Source organism: Protomyctophum bolini (genome assembly GCF_963924005.1).
Source record: "Protomyctophum bolini genome assembly, chromosome: 22".
In the NCBI taxonomy this organism is placed as follows: Eukaryota; Metazoa; Chordata; class Actinopteri; order Myctophiformes; family Myctophidae; genus Protomyctophum; species Protomyctophum bolini.
Genome location: NC_137883.1, coordinates 22,040,016 through 22,064,164, shown reverse-complemented (window position 1 = coordinate 22,064,164; position 24,149 = coordinate 22,040,016). Strand labels below are relative to the sequence as shown.

General features: G+C 42.4%; 1 protein-coding gene across 11 annotated transcripts in view; it reads left to right on the top strand.

The window, feature by feature from the left end:
• Positions 1–3,175: 3,175 nt before the first annotated feature.
• pam (peptidylglycine alpha-amidating monooxygenase) overlaps positions 3,176–24,149 on the top strand; it is a 40,240-nt gene continuing 19,266 nt past the window's right edge. For 10 of the 11 annotated variants that reach the window (XM_080755296.1, XM_080755300.1, XM_080755295.1 and 7 more), the window contains exons 1-13: positions 3,176–3,276; positions 12,833–13,226; positions 14,007–14,130; positions 16,684–16,741; positions 17,171–17,258; positions 18,611–18,699; positions 19,601–19,684; positions 20,510–20,558; positions 20,899–20,966; positions 21,235–21,315; positions 21,983–22,059; positions 22,477–22,580; positions 23,563–23,765. In XM_080755296.1, the coding sequence (XP_080611422.1) occupies positions 13,132–13,226; positions 14,007–14,130; positions 16,684–16,741; positions 17,171–17,258; positions 18,611–18,699; positions 19,601–19,684; positions 20,510–20,558; positions 20,899–20,966; positions 21,235–21,315; positions 21,983–22,059; positions 22,477–22,580; positions 23,563–23,765 (1,120 nt within the window). In that variant the 5' untranslated portion in view covers positions 3,176–3,276; positions 12,833–13,131. The remainder of the gene's footprint in view (positions 3,277–12,832; positions 13,227–14,006; positions 14,131–16,683; positions 16,742–17,170; positions 17,259–18,610; positions 18,700–19,600; positions 19,685–20,509; positions 20,559–20,898; positions 20,967–21,234; positions 21,316–21,982; positions 22,060–22,476; positions 22,581–23,562; positions 23,766–24,149) is intronic. The other variant, XM_080755294.1, reaches the window with a different exon arrangement.

The window sequence follows — 24,149 nt, the reverse complement described above, 5'->3', positions numbered from 1 at the left end:
GGTCTCCCTAATAAAAGTGCATTAAATACATTCATGTGTTTACTGGTTCATTCCATGTCAGTGTGAGGAACATTCATAATAATTCAAAAGCAGTGCTGGATAAAGTATTCAACTCCAGTACATTCGTATGGGTCCCCAAATTATTGGTTGTACCAGTCAGCTCCCAGTACAACAGTATCATACTGTGGTTGTACCAGTCAGCTCCCAGTACAACAGTATCATACTGTGGTTGTACCGGTCAGCTCCCAGTAGAACAGTATCATACTGTGGTTGTACCGGTCAGCTCCCAGTAGAACAGTATCATACTGTGGTTGTACCAGTCAGCTCCCAGTAGAACAGTATCAGACTGTGGTTGTACCAGTCAGCTTCCAGTACAACAGTATCAGACTGTGGTTGTACCAGTCAGCTCCCAGTACAACAGTATCATACTGTGGTTGTACCGGTCAGCAGTATGACAGTATCAGGCCGGTTGTACCTACTACCAGTCAGCTCCCAGTACAACAGTATCATACTGTGGTTGCACCGGTCAGCTCCCTGGTTTTAATGTGTGTGTCTGTGTGTGTCTATGTGCAGGCCAGGGTGTTGATTGATTGATTGATTGATTGATTGATTATTCTTAGTCAGAAATATATATTATAGGCTAAAGGACAACACAAAAAAGTCCAGGGGACTTGTTTCCGTTGTGGTCCTATAGTGAAAATTAGCACTTGTACTCAGATACTATAAATTAACTTAATGGGTCTCTCCACATACAGCATACTGAATCTTACAACATGAAAATGTTTCAGAAGCACATGCATGATTAACCAATTAAACCCTAGCATTTTGTAAGAATTTCTTTTTTGCGTGCAAAGGGAAATTCATTGTAATTTAGGCCAAGCTATATAATCATAATGTAATTAAGGCAGTCAAAAGAACCACATATTTACTCAAAACAGACCCCAGGGTCAATACAATCTATACAGACTTGGCATTGTAATAATTATGCAACAACACACATACACACAGAGAGAGAGAGAGAGAGAGAGAGAGAGAGAGAGAGAGAGAGAGAGAGAGAGAGAGAGAGAGAGAGAGAGAGGGAGAGAAAAGTTGAGATGATTAAATCCATCACAGTCTATATTTTACCAGTAGGTGGCGACAAAGGCCAGTAAAGCTGGATTCGTGTGCTTATGTCAGCTAAATATTATAACATGGAATATACTTGGACCGTGCATTATCATAATTGTACTTTCCTCGAACTGTGCTTACTCTACAAACTGTTAATACAAATTTCAATCAATCAATCAATCAATCAATCAATCAATTTCCATGAATTGAATTTCACAGGATCGATAGGGTGACCAGATCCAAACTGTTCATTTGAAGGACAGAATTATCACTTGTGTGGGACAAGTGGGACAGGCCAGGGTGACGGGACGGGGTAATATAAACATATTACTTAAGTTTCTATTAAATGGCTTAGCTTGATGTCAACCTTGATGTCAACCATGGGCCGCCTAATATTGTCTATCATTTTGTTATTAAACCCCTCTGGCTTCTACACCTGGGAAAAACTGAATCCATTCTCTTCGGATCAAATAGTAATCTCAAAAAGGCAGATGGCTTCTTGGTTAGAGTTGGTGATGATATTATCACACGGAAGGATCAAATTACCTACCTAGGTTCCATCCTGGAGGCCAATCTTTCCGGTGATAAGATGGCCACCAACGTAATCAAAAAAGTCAATCAAAGAACAAGATTCCTCTACAGGATCTCCTCACTGGTCGACAAAAACACCTTGAAGACCTTAACAGGAGCCCTTGTACAAGGTTTCTTTGACTATGCATCCACCTCCTGGTACCACAGCACCTCAAAGGCCCTTAAAACAAGGCTCCAGACCTCCCAAAACAAACTGGTCAGGCTCCTACTTGGCCTCACCCCCCGAACCCACCTCACCCCTGCCCACTTTGACAGGCTGGGATGGCTTAGGGTCGACGACAGAGTACAGCATCTTGCAATGGGTCTGGTCCACAAGATTAGATACACCACCAAGATACCCATGTACCTGTCTAAATACTTCCTTAATGTAAACGAAGTCCACACCCACAACACCAGAGGGAGTGCAACAAACCATGTACAACCCAGATTCGGCACAAACAAGGGACTAAATTCTTTTCGCTCCTATGCGACCAAAATGTGGAACGCCCTACCAACAGTCATTAAGACATGTGAATCCCTTGGCTCCTTCAAAACTGCTCTCAAAGGGCACCTACGGATGGCTGCAATTCGAAACTGGCCTCTGTAAAAGCTGAATTTGTATCTGGATTGTACTATGTTTTTGTATGGACGTGGTGTTGGGTGCCTGCACATATGCACACATGGCATCAACGCATGGTGTTGTGTGCAGGCGCCCTACACTCTGTCTTTGTACTATGGATTGTACTATGTTTTTGTATGGACGTGGTGTTGGGTGCCTGCACATATGCACACATGGCATCAACGCATGGTGTTGTGTGCAGGCGCCCTACACTCTGTCTTTCGTTTTCTTTTCTTTTATCCCCCTGTTCCCCTCACTGTATATATACTTTTTTTTCCCTTTTCGCTTCCTATATGATGAATTCCTGTTCTGTTCTTTAACTACATAGAAGTGTCTATTTGTTTGTCTCTAAATGTTTTGATGAATTGAACAATGTGGACCCTGTTGTAAACAAGTGTAAGGCTTAATTGGGTCGTCCACTCACAGTTAACAGTCTTTGTATTGAGTTTGTGCTTGAAATGTACTGTAATTCTGCAAACTGTTAATAAAGATTTCAATCAATCAATCAATCAATCACATTTTGTTTTAAAATGGTACTGTAGACTAGGGGATATTTATCATGCTTAATTTGTGGGATGCCTGAAAAGTCTGGAAATGAGGGACTGTGACTGTCCCACGCAAAGGGGAACATCTGGTTATCCTTTTAACATGCTTTTGTATAAATCTGTACCTCCGTGCTTTTTTGGGCAAACTGTTAATGCTGTATTCAATCAATTAATACAAAAATATATACTTACAAGCAATGGATGGTCATGACGTCACGTAGCAGCAGTGTTCCGCCGACCAATCGGAGTCACGGTGGTGAAACCGTCCAATCGGAGCGCGTGTAGGCTCAAGTGGGAGGAGATAAACCTACGTCTTCGTGGGAAAAAAGCAAAAAAAAGAAAGAAAAAAAGGCAAAGCAAAGCAAAAGCAACAGTGATCACATCATTCAACCAACATGTCGCTTTAATACCTGCTGCTGCGGACCTTCCTGAACGGTGAGTAGAATAACAACAACAACAACAACAACACTATTGTTATTAATAATATTATTAATAACAATAACACACGTCAGATGTATTGTGGGCCTAAAAAAACAGATGGGCGTCCAGCTTTGTTTGTACATCGGGTGGTCGGTCGTGATAATGTGCCCGCACTGTCCATGTCAACACGGTTACATTGTTACATGTTGGGATGGCGGTAACTTGTGTCTGCGTTGATTAAAGTGGCTCGACACATATCCTTGGTGTGTGTGTGTGTGTGTGTGTGTGTGTGTGTGTGTGAGAGAGAGACACACACAGTGCGTGCGCGTGTTCGTGTGTGTGGTGGGTGAGAGAGGACAACAACATCGTATGATGTTGTAAATATTTAACATATTCCATTGGGTTGATTGTTGTGGTAGACAGCCTATAGTCCACAGACCCCCATTTGACACAACGTTTTATCTCTGGGATGGAGCCCAATCCTCAGTGTTTCTTTAGGCCTAACTCTTGAGCGTTTTCATTTTATTTTGTCCATTTGTACACTCAGAGTTACACATCTGTTGGCTGAGGGTCCATTTCGTACACTCTCAGAGTTACACATCTGTAAAGGCTAAGGGGTCTGATCTGTTTCCTGACTGTCAATCACTTAGCTGGGGGGGACCCCCCTGGAACCCCCCTATAGGACCCACTGGGGGGTCCCCAGACCCCACATTGACAACCAGTCGGGTTGCCATGGCAACATGTCGAGGTGGCATCCTCATTTGTGCTCAATGAGGTGACATTATGTATGGATCTCATTAATAATGCATGACTTTAACCCATTGAGACCTGAGGCCCATTCGACAGTTTTCTGAAAATCGTATGTTGCTTGCTACCATGAGGAGCGGTCACCTAAGGGTTAGACCCAACACCACTGAAGTGCCCTTGAGCAATGCACTGAACCCCCAACTGCTCCAGTGGAGCTGCTTAGTGGCCAATAGTATAAGACTGTGGTTGTACTGGTCAGCTCCCAGGTTTTAATGTGTGTGTCTAACTGTCTGTCTGTGTGTTTCTACTGTATGTGCAGGGCGTTGCTGAAAATGTGCACTTACCTTGGGTAAATAGAGGGAGAAAAAAAACCCATGTCTGTGATGCTCAAACCTTTTAATGTCAAGGATCGCCAACATTATTATGTAGGCTATTTGGTGGCGGCGTTACACACCAGCATAGACATAGGGCGGCTGTGGCTCAGGAGGTAGAGCAGGTCGTCCAATGATCCATGGGTCGGCGGTTCGAATCCCGGCTCCTCCTGTCTACATGTCGAAGTGTCCTTGGGCAAGACACTGAACCCCAAATTGCTCCTGATGTGCTGGTTGGTACCTTGCATGGCTTCCGCCGCAATCGGTGTATGAATGTGTGTGTGTGTGACTGGGTGAATGTAATGCACAATCTATGTAAAGCGCCTTGGATAAAGGCGCTATATAAATGCACCATTTACCATTTTATAGACGCATTTCCAGACGCATTTCCAGACAACGTCACACTGACAAGAACCTGTATGCACGCAGGCCGGGGCCAAAATAAACCGATCGCTCATCATTACGGCAATGTAGAAATGGATCCCATCAAGCTTTCAGATGCTGTTTTCATCCCATTATGGAAGGTTTATTTAGGGTGGATTTTTACGGAGATCTCTCGCTCTTGAAATATACAGTATACCTTGGTTTATGTTGTGTCAACTTGTGTAAACAATAATGGCGATTCTCAGAGCATTTGTCCCCCAAACGCTACTTTCAGTCTTGGAGAGAGCGGTTCCTATGATCACATCTGCTTGATCGAGCAGCTGTAGCCCCTCAAACCTAATTTAGGCTTTGCAGTGCCAGAGCCTTAGATATGGACAGAGTTACGCAAACTGCGTTCACTTCATGGGGCCAGTCCAATGGCGGCTCTCCTACATTGACTTCTATTGAGCGTGGGGACAACCAACTGGGCCAGGTCTTGGACCTGAAGTAGGCAGAAATGCATTGGACTCAGGCAACAGTCCAGCTTTAATGATCTTAAATCCCTTTTATTTTAGTATTTTGTAGTATTAGTACAACATAAACATTAAAGAGACTTTAGTTGTTACTGTACAATACTTTAAAACAGTTGTCATGTTGCAAACATGCTTAAAATAGCTCTTGTTTGCGCCGCCCTCGTTGAAAACAATGTATTTCCAGCTCGGCTCAGTTCAGGCTGCATGAACAGCTCAAGCGCTCTGTTTCTGCCCCCTCTATATCGTAAATGTTCTATTAGATGGCTCTGTGCCGTGTGAAGGTGTTGCGTGCAGAGAATTGGTCGAGAACAGCAGACCACCAAGCTCACAGCGGCTGCATCTGTGATGCGATGTGAGCTTAGCTGTTTTCTGAGCGCAGCACCTTTTGGCGGGGTGAAGTATCTCTGTCTCACTAGGGTGCATCTCTGCGTCTCACCAGCCAACACACAAGAGGACTGGTTGACTGAACTGAAACCAGCGCTCCCCAAAACGACGGCTTTGGGGATCTGTTAGGAATTGTTTAGCCTGACTTGAAAATACATTTAAAAATACATTGTTTTGTAGTATTCCATGAGAAGAGAGGATAGCAAACTGGTTTAATAGAACAAATAAAGATGCATATTGTTGCTGTCGAGCAGACGAAGCCATTTTTTTTAAACGTTTTGTGTTTTTTCATTAATGCCCCTAGTACGTGATCATACTACAGGAGTACAGCATCACACAAAAGTATAAAAAGTAGCAGATCTGCTACTTTTTCTACTTTTGAATTTGAATCCTGAAATGTGACCTACAGTATGACATATGAGGTTTCCACCCGACAGAGACAATTTGCATCACATTTGCATCACATGCAGTTCTGTGTGCATGTTTTTTTTACAGACATTAGCATCATATGCAGGGCAGGTGTGTAACCGATAGCTACATGAGGTTTTTTAAATGCAGAAGACATAAGAAGACATCATTGTGATTTTCTCAAAGAATTGTGTTCAGGTTCTCTATAATGTGAGCTCAGATGGAGCATCACACCTTCTTTAATACTTGTGTTCAGGTTCTCTATAATGTGAGCTCAGATGGAGCATCACACCTTGCATGGTTAATTTGACAAGATGACAGCCTTCCTCTTTAAATAGGATCAGCTAGCATTAACTCCTTCGGTAAAGTAGAACCGGCCTCAGATATTAATGGGTTAAGGCTTAACCCATTAACATCTGAGGCCGGTTCTACCAAAGCCTTCTAAATCAGTAGTTCTCACACTTTCAAGTTTTATTTTCAAATAATTAAAAAAATAGCAGATGTACAACCTTGTACAGTAGCTTGTGTTTTCCGGTTCAGGTAAAAAAATCCTCAAATGCAGAGAGTGAGAGGGTGGGAAAAAAAGATTCACCAGGAAACAGTGAAACACTAAACACAATATTGGTAAAAACTCCCAGATTGTTTTTGCATTTGAAGACGGTTAGCGGGAGTTTTTCCTGCTTCATTTTTGCCTAAGATCGGTCCTCTCTCATGCACCTGTCGCTCTGGAAACGGCTTGTTGTTTATCCAAGGCTGCATAAGGACAAAGACCATTCATAGGGTCGCAGTGGCTCAGAGCTATAGTGTTTGTTCAGTAACAGAGAGTCTCCCTGTCTCTCCATTTCTTTAATAAACAGAAAATACATTTTCAGGTAGGTGACAAAATGTCAGCGACTCAGGAGAAAGTACTTACCCGGTATTTATCAGCTTCATTTTTATGTTCCAGTTCCAAATTTTGTCTGATCATTTCTTTGTGTCATCACTTTCAAATTCACTTAATCACACTAAATCTGTGTCCTCCTCCTGTCTGAGTTGTAACCTGCCCTTTTATTCTTTGTTCTAATTATTTGTTCGGCACAATTTTCTTTTGTTGTCATGAGTTGTCACCATCCGATTTGGCTTTGTCAGAGGGTGACGGGTCTTTAAATAAATACTTTTTGAAACGTCTATGGGACAAATTAATGAGAAATTCTCTTCCGGGCCGCTCGTCGGGGGTGGGACTGCGATCCTCTATAGCAATGAGTATATTATCTGAACATAGAGCTATTTAACACTTAGATCTTAGATCTTAGTCAGATCTCTCAAATGTCCTATGATCAGTGCAACAGTGACCCTGACTGTCAGCTGACCCTGACCGTTCTCGAAGAAAGATCATTTACCTCTTTATCTGTCTCGTCTGAAAGAGGCCATTATAATGTCAGGATGTTCAGAACATACTGCTGTCTTGTGAAGAATGGGTCCAATTATTTTTTTCAGTGGCTATAAAGGGGGCAAAGGCAATCGCTCATAATCCATCCTTATTGAAATGAATAAATGAGTAGCTTTGGAGACCAACGGTTCTCAAAGCCATGTACTGTAGCCGTTAGGTCAGGAGGAAGAGGCTATCTCCTGTTTGCTCTGCGTGAGGCAGCTTGATGTACAAGTACAAGTTCTGAGCCACGGGCCTGATTTCAGTCATTTGGATTGCGTAGAAGTCAGCATGTCTTCTATGGAAGCATGTTGCGCTGCGAAAGTAGCGATCTACAAGCTCTCTATGTGTAGAATAGGCTATTTTCAGTTATTGAGTGGTGCAACCACTCCAAGGAACACCTATGTGTTGGTTAATGAGCACCAGTATGACCAGTATGAGAGGGAGAGAGAGAGAGACTCAGATCACACGGGTGTGATTTTTTAAAGATTAGAGTAGCCTATTTTAAGTGGTCAAACTTAGCAACTAGCATCTTCCATAAAATCGCAATTGTCCGGAATATTTCTTATAAAAGCAGGTTAAATTGATTCATACACCTATTTTAGAATTGGAGACGAATAAAAGTCGGTTCGGCTCTGTAGAGCCTACAATGTGACGTCATTTGAGGTTCGGGGGCCCGGGGGGAGGTGGGTACCGTCCTAAAGTCGGCTCTTCGGTGTTACTGAACATTTCTGACGAGCCGAAATCATTTCGACACTACAGCGGTAAAATAGGAGTATGAATCGGCCCTAAATCTGTGATACTGTCTCTGTGTCACATTCTTGTTCTCCAGGGCCGGCCGGCTTACCTGACTGTACGTTTTAACAAATTTTCCAGAAGTGAATTATTTGTCAATGGGACCCGGCAACTACTGGCGATAGCTGGCGATGGCAGGCGAACAGGCGATGGTCAAAGTGAAAATAATTCATCTTTTGGGTGACGTCGTCTGGCGATAGTGGGCGATTGGGCGATAGCCAATTAAATTCAAGTGTGGCTCGCCATTGTTCTCCTGCTGTTAAAACGCAGTGTAAGGAACACTTCAACTGAATTGTCATACACCACCCAGCCTGGTAGAGCCAGACCGAGGGCTTTCTGGAGCTCACAACAGTGCAAAGGAGCGAGGCATTGGGTACCATCTTTTTATAGTATTCGTTTGACTCAGCTGTGGATTGAAGTTGAACCCTGACCTCCCTGTCAGTCACAGGGTGGACACTCTAACCAAAACCAAAGGCCACTGAACTTGTGTCAGGAGTAGTTAAGAATAAATAAATAAATGTACCAAAAATGCTGCAGCTGTGTATGACTCTGTAATACAAGACAAACAGGAACTAATGCTTGCAGAAAGTGTCCATGTCATACTAGAGCCAACGGCTCAGGCCATGATGTGTTCGATCTCGCCTCTATCTGCACCACGGCATCTGATTGTGCTTCCTGTCACAACAAGCTCAAAACAGGAAGTAGTAGTCTCCAGCTCTAAAGAAATTGATGCGTTTTTAGAATCTGCCTCAGGCTTAAATGGGTTAATAAACACTAGACCTGTACCCGTTGAATCACGTGCTAAATTTGACATGATCGATAAAGCTTTGCAAATCGTCTGTCATAGTTAATGTAGAAAATTTAGTTAATACAGCATTTCAGTCCCTTTATCCACATTTTATACGTTGGCTAGTATTATTCAATCATTGCAGATAGATAACAAATCTTCTTCAGGGTGTGTGTGGGGGGGTCCCTGGCACAAAACATTCTCATATGGGGGTCTATGGCCCAATACATACATTAGAAATAGAAAAAAGGAGATTTATTTTTACAGCCCATACAACTTGTTCTGTGACCCACATATGGGTCCCGAACCACTGCATGGGAAGCAGTGGTCTAAACACATCATAGTCCTAGTCTCTGTTTTGGGCTTGTTTTTGTAGAGCTGGCCACTTGTTTCTCTTGCGAATTCTGGCAACACTGATGAGAGCAGACATCAGAACATACTGTGACTGTCTAGCTATGCATGTTGATAGACTGTAGCTTGTGGTGAGACATGGAGCCAAGCTGTTGATTCATTGTTCATTGTCAAAACAATGAACACCAGGCCTGCGTGCCGATGGTGTCTTGCTATTCCCATATTGCAACATATCTATCGTAAATGTGTGGATACGTTTACTTTTCAGGAATCAATTTTAAAAAATAGGAAAAATAGTAAGGATGCACCGATATGGAAATTATTTGCTGATGTTTAAAATAACAATTTTGCTGATACTAATACCAATATTTGTTTGTTTAGTTCTTGGTGTTATTATTCCCCCTTTTGTTCCAGGGAAAAAAATAATCTTCATTATAAGAAATAACGGTATCTGCAGAAACACAACATTTATATTGCCTTGATGCAAGTAACAACGATTGTCAATGACACGAGTGGACAGCAGTGTTGATTGTTGCAGCAAATATTTGTTCTAGTCAGTCTTTTGAATAGTTTTCATTTAGTTTTAGTCACCTGGAATGTTACAGTATATTGTTAGTCTAGTTCTAGTCGACTAACATGACATTTTAGTTGACTAAATCTACTGTTTCTTTAGTTGACTAAAATGTGTTTTGGTGGGCCTTGATGAAAAGAAATACATCTACAAGCTCACAACGTGTCGCGACGCATTGTGAGCTGCTATTTTCAGCATGCAACCAAGTGTAAAATGACTTGTGTCTTTTACTTATACTGGATCTCTTGTCCACAATTCCCTTCCTAACATTTTATTCTATTTTTTTTTTTTTAACACAACTGTCAGTATATGTAGTCTTAGTTTTAGTAATTGTAGCTTAGTTGTCATTTAGTTTCCATTTAGCTTTCGTCAGTGAAAACGACGACTTGATGAACATTTTCGTCATTTTAGTCGACACAATCAGCTGGACTGTGACACACACCTACATGCTTAACCTTAAAGTAACTGTACCCGCCCCCCCCCCCCCCCCCCCCCCCCCCAGGACCCCCGGTGGGTCCCCACTTTGAGAACCACTGGTGTAGAACAACAATGATGATAATTTACAGAAAAGCAAACGCATTGTTCTGTTAACAGTTGGAACAAAAGCATTCAAAGTGTTGACATTGCAGCTACACAGCTGCAATGACGTGGTGTAGACAGAGTAAAGTATTGCACACAGTGCAAACAGTGACCATGTATATTTAATGACAGCTGTCCTCATCAATCAATGACCTGCCTCACCAGCCACCACCACGCCCCCTCTGCTTCCATAGCACCACTCCCTGATTCTCTGCATCCTTTAAACCAGTGGCTTCTCAAACATTTCCATTAATCCCCCAAATTAATGTGTATTTGACCGTGAACCCTGTCCAATAATTGTGCCCATTGACAAGAACAAAACCTGTCACCTGTCTTAATTATCGACCTGTTGCTTTGACTTCTGTTCTCATGAAATGTCTGGAAAAATTTGTTATTTCTCATATCAAAAGCGTCATTCCTGCTAGCATTGATCCATTTCAGTTTGCTTACGATTCAAATAGATCTGTGGATGACGCTATGTCTCTTGCTCTACACACTGCCTTGGTACACCTTGAAAAGAAAAACTATATCAGACTACTGTTCATTGATTATACTCCGTATAATCAATGAACAGTAGTCTGATATAAAAAAAAATCTTTTCGGAACTATAATCATTATAGTACCGCATTCAACACTATTGTTCCATCTAAACTAGGGTTGAAACTCGGAGGCCTTGGTCTGCGCAACTCCGTCTGTAACTGGCTGTTTGATTTTCTGACGGGCAGGCCCCAGTCTGTGTGCATAGGAGATAGATGTTCATCCACAATTCTCACAGCCTTGGGGCAGTACAACAGTCCTCTGTTGTCCAGTTTGTTTACGTTTGCCAGATGTGGGAATAACAGCATAATTAAATTTGCGGATGATATCACAGCGATTGCATTAATAACCAACGGTGACAAGAGGGCCTTTAGGAGGGAGGTAGAAGATCTAACCCTACAGTATATGGTGCGATAACAACCTCTTACTTAACATCAATAAGACCAAAGAAATCATTGCAGACTTTAGGAAGTCCAAAGGCATCCACACCCCCATTTCCATCAAGGGGTCATCTGTTGACATAGTTGATATTAAACTTTAAATTCCTGGGCAATGGGCAAATTGGGCATACACATCACAGACACACTCACATGGTCCCCCAACACCGAGCATATTCTTAAGAAGGTGCAGGAGCAACTGCACTTTCTAAGGCGCCTTCAACATTTTGGCTTAAGCACCAAGGGCCTTGTGAATTTGTATCGTTCTATAATTGAAAGTGTCACACGCTATGTCCAGCCAGGGAAACTCCCCCCTGTCAGGTGAAAAGAAGCAGCTTGGACTCCTCATACATGGAAGGAAGCATGAGGTCAGTCCGCTGTCCTCCCCAGGTTGGCAGAGGATGTGTAGCGCCCAGGATTACATTAGATAATTGACACTGGGGTGAAAAAAGGCGTTGCAAAATCGTGGGATAATAAGTGTCTTAACTGGCTGTATCACAGTGTGGTATGGCAACATGACTGCTCAGGATTGCAATAGGCTGCAGAGGACCGTTAACTCAATGTCTGCCAACGACCTACTTGACTCCTTTTTTAGCAACTCCCACAGCGCCAACGACGTCTTTATCGTCTTTTTCAGACGGGTATAACATGGGACCAAAAAAAAAAAAAAAAAGATTTTTTTTTTTTAAACAAAAAAATTAAAATTAAAATTAAATAAAAAAATGTATAGAGACTGGCGCTTAGGGACTTTTTGGCACTTCTTAAAAGCGATGGATGAGTTAAAACAGCAGCTAAAATCATTGGCACTACCTGGTCTCCACAACATCTACATGACTCGCTGTAAGAAAAAAGCCCACAACATCATCAAAGACACCAGCCATCCTGTGGATACCCTGTTCCAACTCATCCCTTCCAAAAAATGCTACCCGAGCATCAAATCACACACATAACTGGCAGTCAGGCTGCTGAACAGCTGACCATGCACTGTCACTTTACCTTGCACTTTCTTTTGTGTGTTCTTTCTTTTGCACTGTAGTTGTTGTTGTTCAAATCTTTTGACACGTTGTGGGCTTGTAGGTCGTCTACAATTAGCCGATGTATTTAGGTTTCTAGTGGTTAAACTTGATAATGCTATCATGTTAACTAATTTAGCCGGGGACCCCCCTCAAGGATCCCTGGGGGTCCATGGACTACACTTTGAGAACCACTGCTTTAGTGCAGTGCTTTTCAACGTGCTTTTTGAACATTTGTGTAGACTGTGTAGACTTCCATAATGAAATGTTGCATTTGTTCGTTGCAGGGGTTTGGATACGGTTCCTGATGAACTTTCAAGCCAGCAGAAAAAGGAACCAAACCAGGAGCCTGCACTCAGTGAGTGGACAACATATTCCCTCCTTATTTCGACTGCCATATCGTCAAAGCAAGCGGCTGTCCTTTCTCGGCCGACAAAACGGAGGTGTTTGAGAGAATACCTCAGCTGCCTTCCGTCCAGACCAGCCGTCATTGTTGCTGCCCTTTTGGATTTTTTTTGTATCCCGTTTCGTCAGGAACCCAAGGAGTTTGTTGCGCCAGCGGGTGGACGAACGAACGACGGGAACCATGGTGGCGTTTCTGTTCTGCTCTACGCTGGCCTTCGCTCTCGTCTGCCACAGCCTGAGTCTGCACACGGACACACCTCTCTACAGGTTTAAAAGGTGAGAGTGGGGCATAATTAAGACATAAAAAAAAAAAAAAAGATCCTTGTCGATTTGAGATAAACCTGACCTTTCACTCTGTAGTTGGTATATTCTCCCCCCCCCCCTCTGTCTACACTATATGTATTTGCCAAAAAGAGCCGATCTACGCCTCGCAGCATGAGGCGTAGTGAGCTTGTAGATCTGCTATTTTTGGCTAAAGTTCTTCTCAGAAATGCGATGATGGGGTGGAGTTCAAGTGGTTAATGTTTAATAAAATCACACGTGTGAAGTGAGGGGCGCTCTTCTCATCATACATCATACATACATCACATTCCATGCTCAATCACTTTTGGCGTCTTCAATTTTTTTTTATGTACTTTGCTCAGCCAAACAAATCATTGCTATGGGGTGATCAGCCAATCACAAGCCAATGTTTGTGTTCACACAAACCCGGAAAGCTGGGCATAGTTGGGACTAGCACCCCTCAAAATTGTGTTGTGTGAACTTCTGTGAAGTGAGGGGCAAATATTTTAGACGAACATCGTCAAGTCCATATACTCAGTCAGTGTCTTGAGTGTACAGGGTTTGATGAGAGCCCAGGTAGAGCCAGGCCTTAATTTTCGGGCCTGTTGAGGACTCTAGTTCCCGCCATCTGCAAAAACAAATATATTATAGGCTCCAGCCCTACTGGGGACATGCCATTATCACTTATCATAGTAGAATTAACACGTAATGGAATTAAAAACGGAAACGACAGGAAGTGAAGCAGATAGCTGATTGATGTTGCTGTTTCCACAGGAACAGGGACACTTCCTGGTCCGATCCGAACGACTGCAGCAGCAAACAGCCTGTTGTCATGACACCGTCATCATCACACAACTTTACACTGGACCTGCGCATGCCTGGAGTCAGCCCCAAACGGGTGAGTTGGCCCATTAAGACCTCAGCAAAGATTCTACAAAACGTCCACTGTGAAAGAATATATAATACATATTGAAAGATTTGTACACATTTTCACGATTTTTCAACAGCTAAAGTTTAAAATTATGGTTAAAGTGGTTAAAAGCTGGTCTAAAATGGATTAGAGTTAGACCATGCCTGCAGTCAGGGGGGACGACAACCCCAGTCTGATCAAGAGCAAAAACAGTATCATTACAAATCAGTGTCTGTACAGTATTCCTGCCAGAATGGGTAGGTGAAACCTACAAAAAAAGCCATCATAAATGATTGAGGTGCATGTGTGTCTCTCTCTCTCTCTCTCTCTCTCTCTCTCTCTCTGCAGATAAGGTTATCCGCTCAGTCTCAAACCTAGCATCCCTATTTTTGGCATGCCATTATACAGGCAGCCGAACTACAAGCTCACAACGCACTGTGCTGCGGCACGTTGTGAGCTTGTAGATCGGCTGTTTTCGCCGCACGACCAAGGCTGTGCGACCTCAGTATATAACAGGGCTTAAGTGGATGAATGGTGAAGTAATCTATTATTCTGTGTGTCAGATTATGAGTCATGCTGCAGTGAGTCATGCGGTGGTAGTGGTGTCAGGCAGATAGATCTATATCCCAAGGCCTGGGTGGTGCTGTCTGTCTGTAGGTGTGTAAGGCCTGTCACAATGCATGCTTATAATCGCCTGACTGCAATGATTTGATAATTATTGTTTTCGCCAGGAATTGTGGAAATCGTTGAACTATAAGCTTACAACTCATTGTGATGCAATCTTGTAGATCATGGCCTCTTTTGGCTTTAGGACATTAATTATTTAAATGGTATAATCTGCCATTCTCAAGTCATTGAAATATGGATAAAGTGGTTAATTTGAAAGGATAAAATGATTGTGATGCTGTCTGTAGTAACGCATTTTAGCTGAGGACCTCCTGGAACGCCCCCACAAGGAAAGGACCCCACTTTGAGAACCAAAGTGGACACTTTTCAATTCTTTATACATTTTGTTATTTTTAGGAAATTCCAAAAAAGGGATTTTTTTTCTCATGACCCATTTAGTGGTTTTATTTTTAGCTAATGATGGTGACAACCCTGAAGCTAAATGAGTGCTGAGGCCTTGAGGAAATGAGTTTGTTGGTTTTGTTTGATTAGCCGGCACCAGAATCCACACTGACAGTGTCAACACGGACCAGTTTGGGCACTTTTGGGGGATTTTTGCGTGTAAAATGCTGACACACAGCACTAGCTGTATTGACATGAATGATCATATAGATTTTAAAGGCATATTTAACTTTCATGTTACTGTACATGTTTGGGGTCATTTTAACGTCTATTCAGGCTTTTGTGGAAAAACCCCAGGCATTCTTTTTTTAAACTTTATCTTTATATTTCTTTCTCAGCCTCTCTCAGCAGATAGACGCATGAGATAAATACATTTCATTAAGACTCTTCAGCTCAGGATTGACCAGTACCATTTAGAGAAATAATTAGAAGTAGCATTCTGCGTCATAATGAACTATCGCTGGGCTGGATAAAACATTTGAGAGCTCAGACCTCTATGGCTATTACAAATTAAATTACTTTCATTTGTCCTAATACTCAAAATAACTATATAAAGAACTAATCAATAAAACATTTTGTACATGTGTCACGAATCTCACGATGCAACTCCTTGTGAAGTTGTGAGCTTGTAGATTAGTACAAAATTGGAAAGAATGTAGAATAATTTAGATTTGGGTGGGCCCCTGTTTTCAGATGGGGGTGGCGGCCAGACGTACGTACGTACGTACATACGTACATACAGTACGTGGGGCTCCTTGACATGAAAACGTTTGCGAAAGCACTGATGTTCGCCAGAAGGCTGGTTGAGTTGTGTACAAACTTTGAGGAAGCCCCTACAACCATCACCCAATACGCCAAACATAATTCTATAGTTTTCATCAAAGCTTTATTTTTGAATAATCCAAATCAGTGAGAAAGTTGGAAAACATCTCTTTTAATGCTACATTGTATGTATGTTCATATGCATTGGTGCCCCCTTGTGGTTGAAGTGGAAGTGGGGAAGCGTTTTTAGATAATGCTTGTGGTTTAAAAAAAGTGAGGATGAGTTCAGTCAGTGTGTGTTTATTTTTACTGTGTTGCTGATGTTATTTGATATGTAATGTACAGTTTTTTATGCACCTTCTGTAAATGTACTTGTTTGCTTAAATTACCTCCCTGATTAAACAAAGGTTACATAATAGTAATAATAACAATAAGAATCATAAAAATAATAATAATCTTTTAGCCGATATTCCCAGTCAGTGGGTGATGGAGTGTGAAAGCTTATTTGTTGTTTCATTTATTAGCTTATTCATGCATGTATGTGTTACTGTGCTGTAGGTCTTTGAATGGGCGCGTTCCACTCTCAGTGCATGGGTTGGAAGCTTTAACCAACGACGATAGAGCGTGTAAAGTAATCATGTGGTTATGACTCGCTATAGGGCTTTGGATTGAGGTATCATTATTAATAATTATTGTTTTGTTTGTTTTCAGCCGGACACTTATTTGTGCACAGCGGTTCCCGCACCTGCCGGCAAGGGTTCCTATATAGGCAAGTCTTTTATCCAGTATTTAAGTCATTAAAAAGACCTGAGGCCGATTCTACAAATTGCTCCTAATTTCTCAGTTCTCAAACTTATTTTTTGTAATTCAATATTCTTCAAACACTTTAGCGATTCATCAAAAATAGCAGATGTGTGTTGGCCTGTATACCAAACCTCTTTGCCGAAAATAGCATATCTGTAAGCTTGTAGATCTGCCATTTTCGGCTAAAGTTCTCCTCAGAATAGGGATGCTAGGGATCAAGTGGTTAATGCAACAAATAATGATCCTATCGCACCAACATTTGGCCCTGTAGTAACTCTGAGGACCCCCTTGGCATCCCAGACCCACTATTAAAGACCATTTTTACATTTGGCGTGTGGTTGTAATGATGTGTTTATGATATGCAGTGTGTATAACATGTTTTGTGAATCCACAGTGGATTTCGTCCCTCATGCCAGTATGCACACAGCCCATCACATGCTTCTGTTCGGCTGCCAAAAACCCTTCGCTCGCACAGGATACTGGTAAGTTTAGGAGAGAGGGGGAGAGAGAGAGAGAGAGAGAGCATGCATACCTCACATAAGAGATACAATAAAGTAAGTAGCCTTGCCGAGCCATGGGGCCCATAAGGCAGGAGCCTATCTCCTGTTTCTGTAGCGTGAGGCAGCTTGATGTACAAGTACACCCCCTGGACATGACGCTAGTATGTTGCAGGGACTTACCCCGAATCCAACCCTTGATGCTGAGTGTCAAGCAGGGAGGCACTGGGTCCCATTTTTCTTTGGTATGACCCGGCCGGGGATCGAACCCCCGACCTCCCAGTCTCAGGGCGAACACTCTAACCACAAGGCCACTGAGCTGGTATAGATACAATACAAGGATACAAATATTGACAAGGTGCTGTAAAGAATGCAGCTAGCTAATTTGGGACAAATACCCACACACCCTTCAGAGGTACAAGTAACCGCGTCTTCACCATATTTGGCGGCTACCGATGCACATAATTCTGCAAGCAGTTAGCTTATTTTTGTTGGTACAACCAACCCATGTACATGTCCTAGGCTGCCAAAGATAAACACAGGTAGGCATCTATAGACAAATCCACAGAGCCTTGTCCTGTAGGCCAGTGTAGGCAATCAATACTGAGGTGTACCATTAAGCTTAATGTGCAAATATTCAGTGGAAACTTGGAGGGTTTGACACAGGAATGTTGGACTTTCTCACAGACGGTGTCAAATGTTTAGATATGACTTTTGTTATGAGATCAACTATTCTGTCGTGATGTTCTATGTGAAGGCATTTCAGCCCTGCGGTGTGGTGTGGATACAAACATGGTTGGAAGGAAACCAGAGGGAAAGGTTGAGCCTTCTGGGAAGGATCTGTAAACTGGCTTTTACTGTAAAAATGATAATAGCAGAGGGGAGACGAGCAAGTTTCCCCTGAAGTTCAAGTCCAGTGTAGTGTTGAACAACAGGGTCCTCCTGGCACCTGTGAGTGTGTCCACTGTAGGTCACTGTTGCTCTAACAGAGGTGGTCAGTTACTCTAACAGAGGTGGTCAGTTATTAAGTACAGAGATTGTTCAAGTCCAGCCATTCCGATGAAACTCCAAAGCCCGGGGAGAGAGTGTCCAGTCTCTCACTGGGTTTCCTTTTGAACCCAAGGAAGTGGGGCTCTGACTCCCTGGCTAAAGGGACCTTGCATTGTCTCAAAACCAGGAACAGGGAAGATCTAGCCAGCTCCCTGTCATCGGTATATCAGCATGCTCAATAGATGGGATATGTGTGCATGCTGGTCCTCGGCACATTTTGTACACCCAGCCCTAGAAAAACGTAACGGAAAAATCTAAAACTTACAATAATCTTGCATGTTTTGTAGGGACTGTGGGACTGAGCGCATCTGTGACGATGAGTCTGCCATCATGTACGCCTGGGGACGCAACGCACCCCCCACCAAGTTACCCAAAGGTGGGTGACAGTTGCCTCTGAATATACGGCACAAAATGAAGCAATGCAGATTGATATGAGCCAGGTGCTCTGAGCCTTTGAGTTCAGCGGTCAAAGTAACACACCGCTGAATTCAGTGATTGACCTACGGACGTTCGTATCCTGCCACATAGTTATGCTGCACTCACACGGGCAGAGGCAACGCTACACTAGTACACCTAGTCACAGACACACAGTCGTTAAGCAGCAGTAGGATCCCACTGGCAGCAGGTGTCCGTTTATCACTAGCACAACCACAAACGTCCAACACATATACAATGAATTACTCACCTAATGCTGCTTGCAGGTTCTATGTTTAATTCCAGCATGTGTAACCTACATTGTTTAAATGACAGATATTGTAATTATGGTCGCAAACGTGGTTTAGCGACTAGCACTTTGACAGCTAAAAACTGTCATCTAGCTTGTTTACAACTAAAACACACTTCCTGTCCTCTGACTTCCTCATCAAATTAAGAGCCACTTGTAATGATTAGTCAACACTAGTTTTATTTCTAAGTCTACTTACAGGACGTTAACATCTCATTTGAGTTCCTTTTGAGGGCCTGTCAGCATTCTCTAAATCCCTGTCTCTCAGCTGTTGGTGCTTAAATGCCTTTGATCTACCGCGCACCAAGCGTTTTGACGACGCATGCGCACTGGCGCACCGCTTGTGTGCACCCCTGAATATGAGTACTTTTACTTTTAGTACGATACATTTTTTTAAACTTTTACTTACATTTTTAATACGGGACTTCTGCTTGTAACGGAGTACAGATCTACATTGCAGTATTGATACTTAGGTAAAACATTTGAGTACTTTTCCCACCACTGTCCACCACTGCCTTCCTCTTTGCATGTGAGCCCTCTACTGTTTCCACAGACGTGGGCTTCAAAGTGGGAGGGACCACGCACATCTCTTACTTTGTGCTGCAGATCCACTATGCAGATGTCCATGCTTTCACAGGTGAGGGACAGCGTACGCACACACAACACACACACACACACACACGTTCCATGATTTCAGAGGTGAGGGACTGACACACACACTCACACATGTTGACTTTACTGTATTTGTTTTGACTGTCACCTACCGTATTTCTGTCGACTGTCTGTACAGAACTTGAAACTTGGAACAGCTGTGATTTGTTTTTAAGAGATATTTTAATTAAATAATAGTTTTTAACTTATTTCCTGTCGGATGTATTTCGCCCATCGTTCTTCTGTTCTGCCAAGTCTTTTCAGAGCAAGCTTTTATTTTGAAGACCAGGGCTTAGAGAACTGGAAGTGAAAGCAGCTAGGCTATGTTGCTGCGATATTTTTATAATTCTTCTGAAATGTTTTTTTTTAACTGCGACCAGCGAGGTTTTACTCATGAGCCATGAATAAAGTTTGTTTTGATCAAAAACGCAATCTGGGAAAATAATCCGATATAAGTGAGTTTGAAATTTCCTGTTTTTTGACTATCGACAAGTTGGGCTGGACCCCTAGTGGTCTTCTTGCAGAAACCCAAATATATTACACGGGTCAGTATATGGTTGAACATATGGAATGCTAAATGTCATACTAAAAAGCTAGGAAAATCGAACTTCTGGAAAGGTGTCATTTTCAAGATGGCGTTCGCGATGGCAGCTGGGAGATTTAAATGTCTATTACAATTACAAACTATTCACCCCTAGATTTGAAAAATCTTTACTAATTCCCTCAAAGCTAAATGGGGGTAAAGCTTGTGAGCTTGTGTATCTTGTAAAAAGGATAAATCTCCAAATATATGCATGTCTCCTGTGTGCAGATGGGCATAAAGACTGTTCAGGAATCGCCTTAACTATGACTACAAAGCCGTAAGTATGATCTCTATGTGGATTATAACATTATAACACTAATGTCAGTTGAAACATGCACATCTTTCCTGGGAAAACCCAAACCAGTTCAGTCAGTCCACACACACACGCAATATATTTGTGCTTTTCTATAATTTTGTATTGATCAATGCGCCTTAAACTGTTCTGCCGAAAATAGCCGTTCTACCAGCTCAAACGGTTTCCTCCAGTCAGCAACTATATGTATACCCTACCGTGCGTGTGCGTGCATACATGCGTGCGTGCGGACATGCGTCGTGTGCGTGCGTCTGTGTGTATCTGTATAATTTTGTATAAAGTATATACCGTTTGTTTATTCCAGGCAGCCATTCATCGCTGGCATATATCTGCTGATGTCTGCCGACACAGTTATTCCTCCAGGAAAGAAAGGTGTGTATGTGTTCATATCCTTTAAATGTAATCATATTTAGGTACATTCATGTATTCATATGAATTAAAGACACATTCATGTATTCATATTCATTAAAGACACATTCATGTATACATACATACATACATATTCTGTGGATTTTCTGTGGTCTGGGCTTTTTCTGAATAATTAGGCTCAGAAAAACATGATTTGGCCCAGTGGACTTTTGATGTCAAAGTCTTCTCCTTCACAGTGACTAATGCGGAAATGTTGTCTTCTCCTTCGCAGTGACCAATTCAGATGTCTCCTGCCAGTATGACTATTATACCATCCACCCGTTTGCCTTCAGGACACACACACATCAACTAGGTCAGCTTTCTAATCAACTAATGTATAAACGCAGGCCCTAATAAATCATTGGTTCTCATTTCTCAAACCTTTTAATTTCAAGGCCTCCCAGTTTGCTGCCCTCTAAGAGTGTACAAATGGACCAATATACTCTCAGAGTCACAGACCTGTAAGGGTCCATTTGGTTCCTAATAATTTACTCTGGGGAGTCTGGGGACCCTCTGGAACTGCCTCAATGGTCCCCCAATCCCGACTTTGAGAACCGAGTGGTCTAAATCCACTGACTAGATATAGAAAGTGTTCTTGGTTGGGCTTGTGTAATTAATACGTTTCATGACAGATAAAGTGGGTGATATATATAGATAGTAGTCTTTTTTGTCACAGATAAAGTACTGGTCTCAGATCAGTGGTCTTGCGGTTAGAGTGTCCTCCCTGAGATTGGAAGGTCGGGTTTTGAATCCCCCGGCCAGGGTCTTACCAAAGACTATAAATAATTGGCACTGCCTGCTTGACATTCTGCATCAAGGGTTGGATTGTGGGTAAGTCCCTGTGTCATACTAGTGGCATGTCCAGAGGTAAATCAAGCTGCCTCACACTAGAGAAACAGGAGATAGGCTCCTCCACCTATGGGCCACATGGCGCACAAAGGCTTAGGTAAAGTAATATGTAATGTGTATTTTTGTCACAGGTAAAGTGGTGAGTGGCTACAGGGTTCGGGATGGGAACTGGACTCTAATTGGACGACAGTCTCCACTGCTACCACAGGTATGTCATAACAATATGAACACAATGTATGACAAGTACATATGAGAGCCACAAGGACCATGCAGAGACCTACAGAAGTACAGATACATACACAGATGTTGAAGCACTCTGTCCAAGCAACGACTGGCTGGCTAGTAGCATTATACTAGTCTGTCTATCTCAGTCTGTGTGTGTGTGTGTGTGTGTGTGAAGTGACAATTTAAAGGACAAAGGTTTTTTCAAACAAGGTTCATGTTTTAGGTTATTAGAGAAAGTAAAAGATGAGTGTTTTTTCATTTGCTGCTTTCTTTCGTTTTAACGATTTTAGCTATTTTTGACAGCAGGAAGGGGGCATTCAAACATGTAGCTAAATATGTATTGTATATATATTTTTTTTTTATACAAAATATGATTTTTTTAATTATTATTTACTACTAGGCGTTCTATGCAGCCCAGCCGGGCGTGGAGGTGAAGAGAGGAGACACTATAGCAGCACGGTGTGTCTTCACAGGAGAGGGCCGAACCAAGAACACCCAGATCGGGTATAGTTCTGATCACCATATTCTGTCCACGTCATTTTGCACACGATAGAGCGTCACAGTCTCGCCCCCTTTCATGACAACGAGCGGCCCGGAAGAGAATTTCCCATGCATTTTTCTCATAGACATTTCATAAAGTATTTAATTAAAGACCTGTAAGCCTCGGACAAAGCAAAATGCAATTGAAGCTGATAATCACTTAAAGGAAGTAGTTTACCCAAAGAATTAATTATTGTCCAGCAATAACACACTTTGAATTCATATAGATTTATTTTGTTGTCACATACCTAAGTCAACAATTTGATGATTGGAGATGTCTCCGTTAGGAGAATCAGCGATGACCCGCTCATCAAATTATTGACTTGGCATTGTGACAAAATTGGGAAAAATGAAATCTCTGTGAATTAGGCTTGTTGGGTGTGTAATTGATAGAAAATAGTATTTTTTGCGGGGGTGAACTACTCTTTTAAGCACATTTTAATATAAGAAGATTGACTGGGAGCCAGCAAAGGGTGACAACGGTGCTTCCTCTTCGTCCGATCATGACGATCCTGAAGAAGACGTAGCATTGTTCTTGACCGACAGATGTAGCATTGTTTTTGACAGGCAGACAGACAGACTTTTAAGTGGGGAATTCAGTCGTCATGGCATTACTGCAGGTGTGAAACACAGGTCACATCCTCGGTCTGAGGAAGAGCTTTGAGCTTGAAGTTTTTATTTTGCAATAAAGCATCTGTTGCATTGGAGCCCTCGGTGTGCGAGCGTTTATGTATTTTAGTACAAGAAACAAAGGAGATATACAGTATGATATGTAAAATACAGTAGGTACTAGGTATAACCGTAGAATGCATGAAATGTTTGTTGGCTGTATTTTTCAGAGGTACAGCAGGATATCTTAACTTCTGCTTGATGCACATGTACTTACATGATGTACTTACATGTTGTGTGTGTGTGTGTGTGTGTGTGTGTGTGTGTGTGTGTATAGAGGAACAGCAGGAGATGAGATGTGTAACTTCTACATCATGTACTACATGGAGAGCAGACACAGCACTCCGTACATGAGCTGTATGGACCCCGGCAGCAAGGAGCTGTTCAGACACATCCCTGCTGAGGCCAACGTCCCCATCCCTGTCAGCCCGGGAATGTCCATGTCCATGATCCACATGAACCATGATGCACAGCAAGAAGGTACCAAAATACCCCATGTCCATGGTTCACGTCAAGGTACCAAAATACCCCATGTCCATGGTTCACGTCAAGGTACCAAAATACCCCATGTCCATGGTTCACATCAAGGTACCAAAATACCCCATGTCCATGGTTCACGTCAAGGTACCAAAATACCCCATGTCCATGGTTCACGTCAAGGTACCAAAATACCCCATGTCCATGGTTCACATGAGCCATGGTGCACAACAAGAAAGTTAAAAAAAATAAGTGGCTCACAACAAGGTAGAGTTCTCAACTGGCCTGAGAAATGACCATTACTGTCAGAAAACCCGTAAAAAATCACCACTAGATGGCCCCGGTGCCATAGTTCAATTGTTATATACCGAGTGAGTGTGAGAGAAG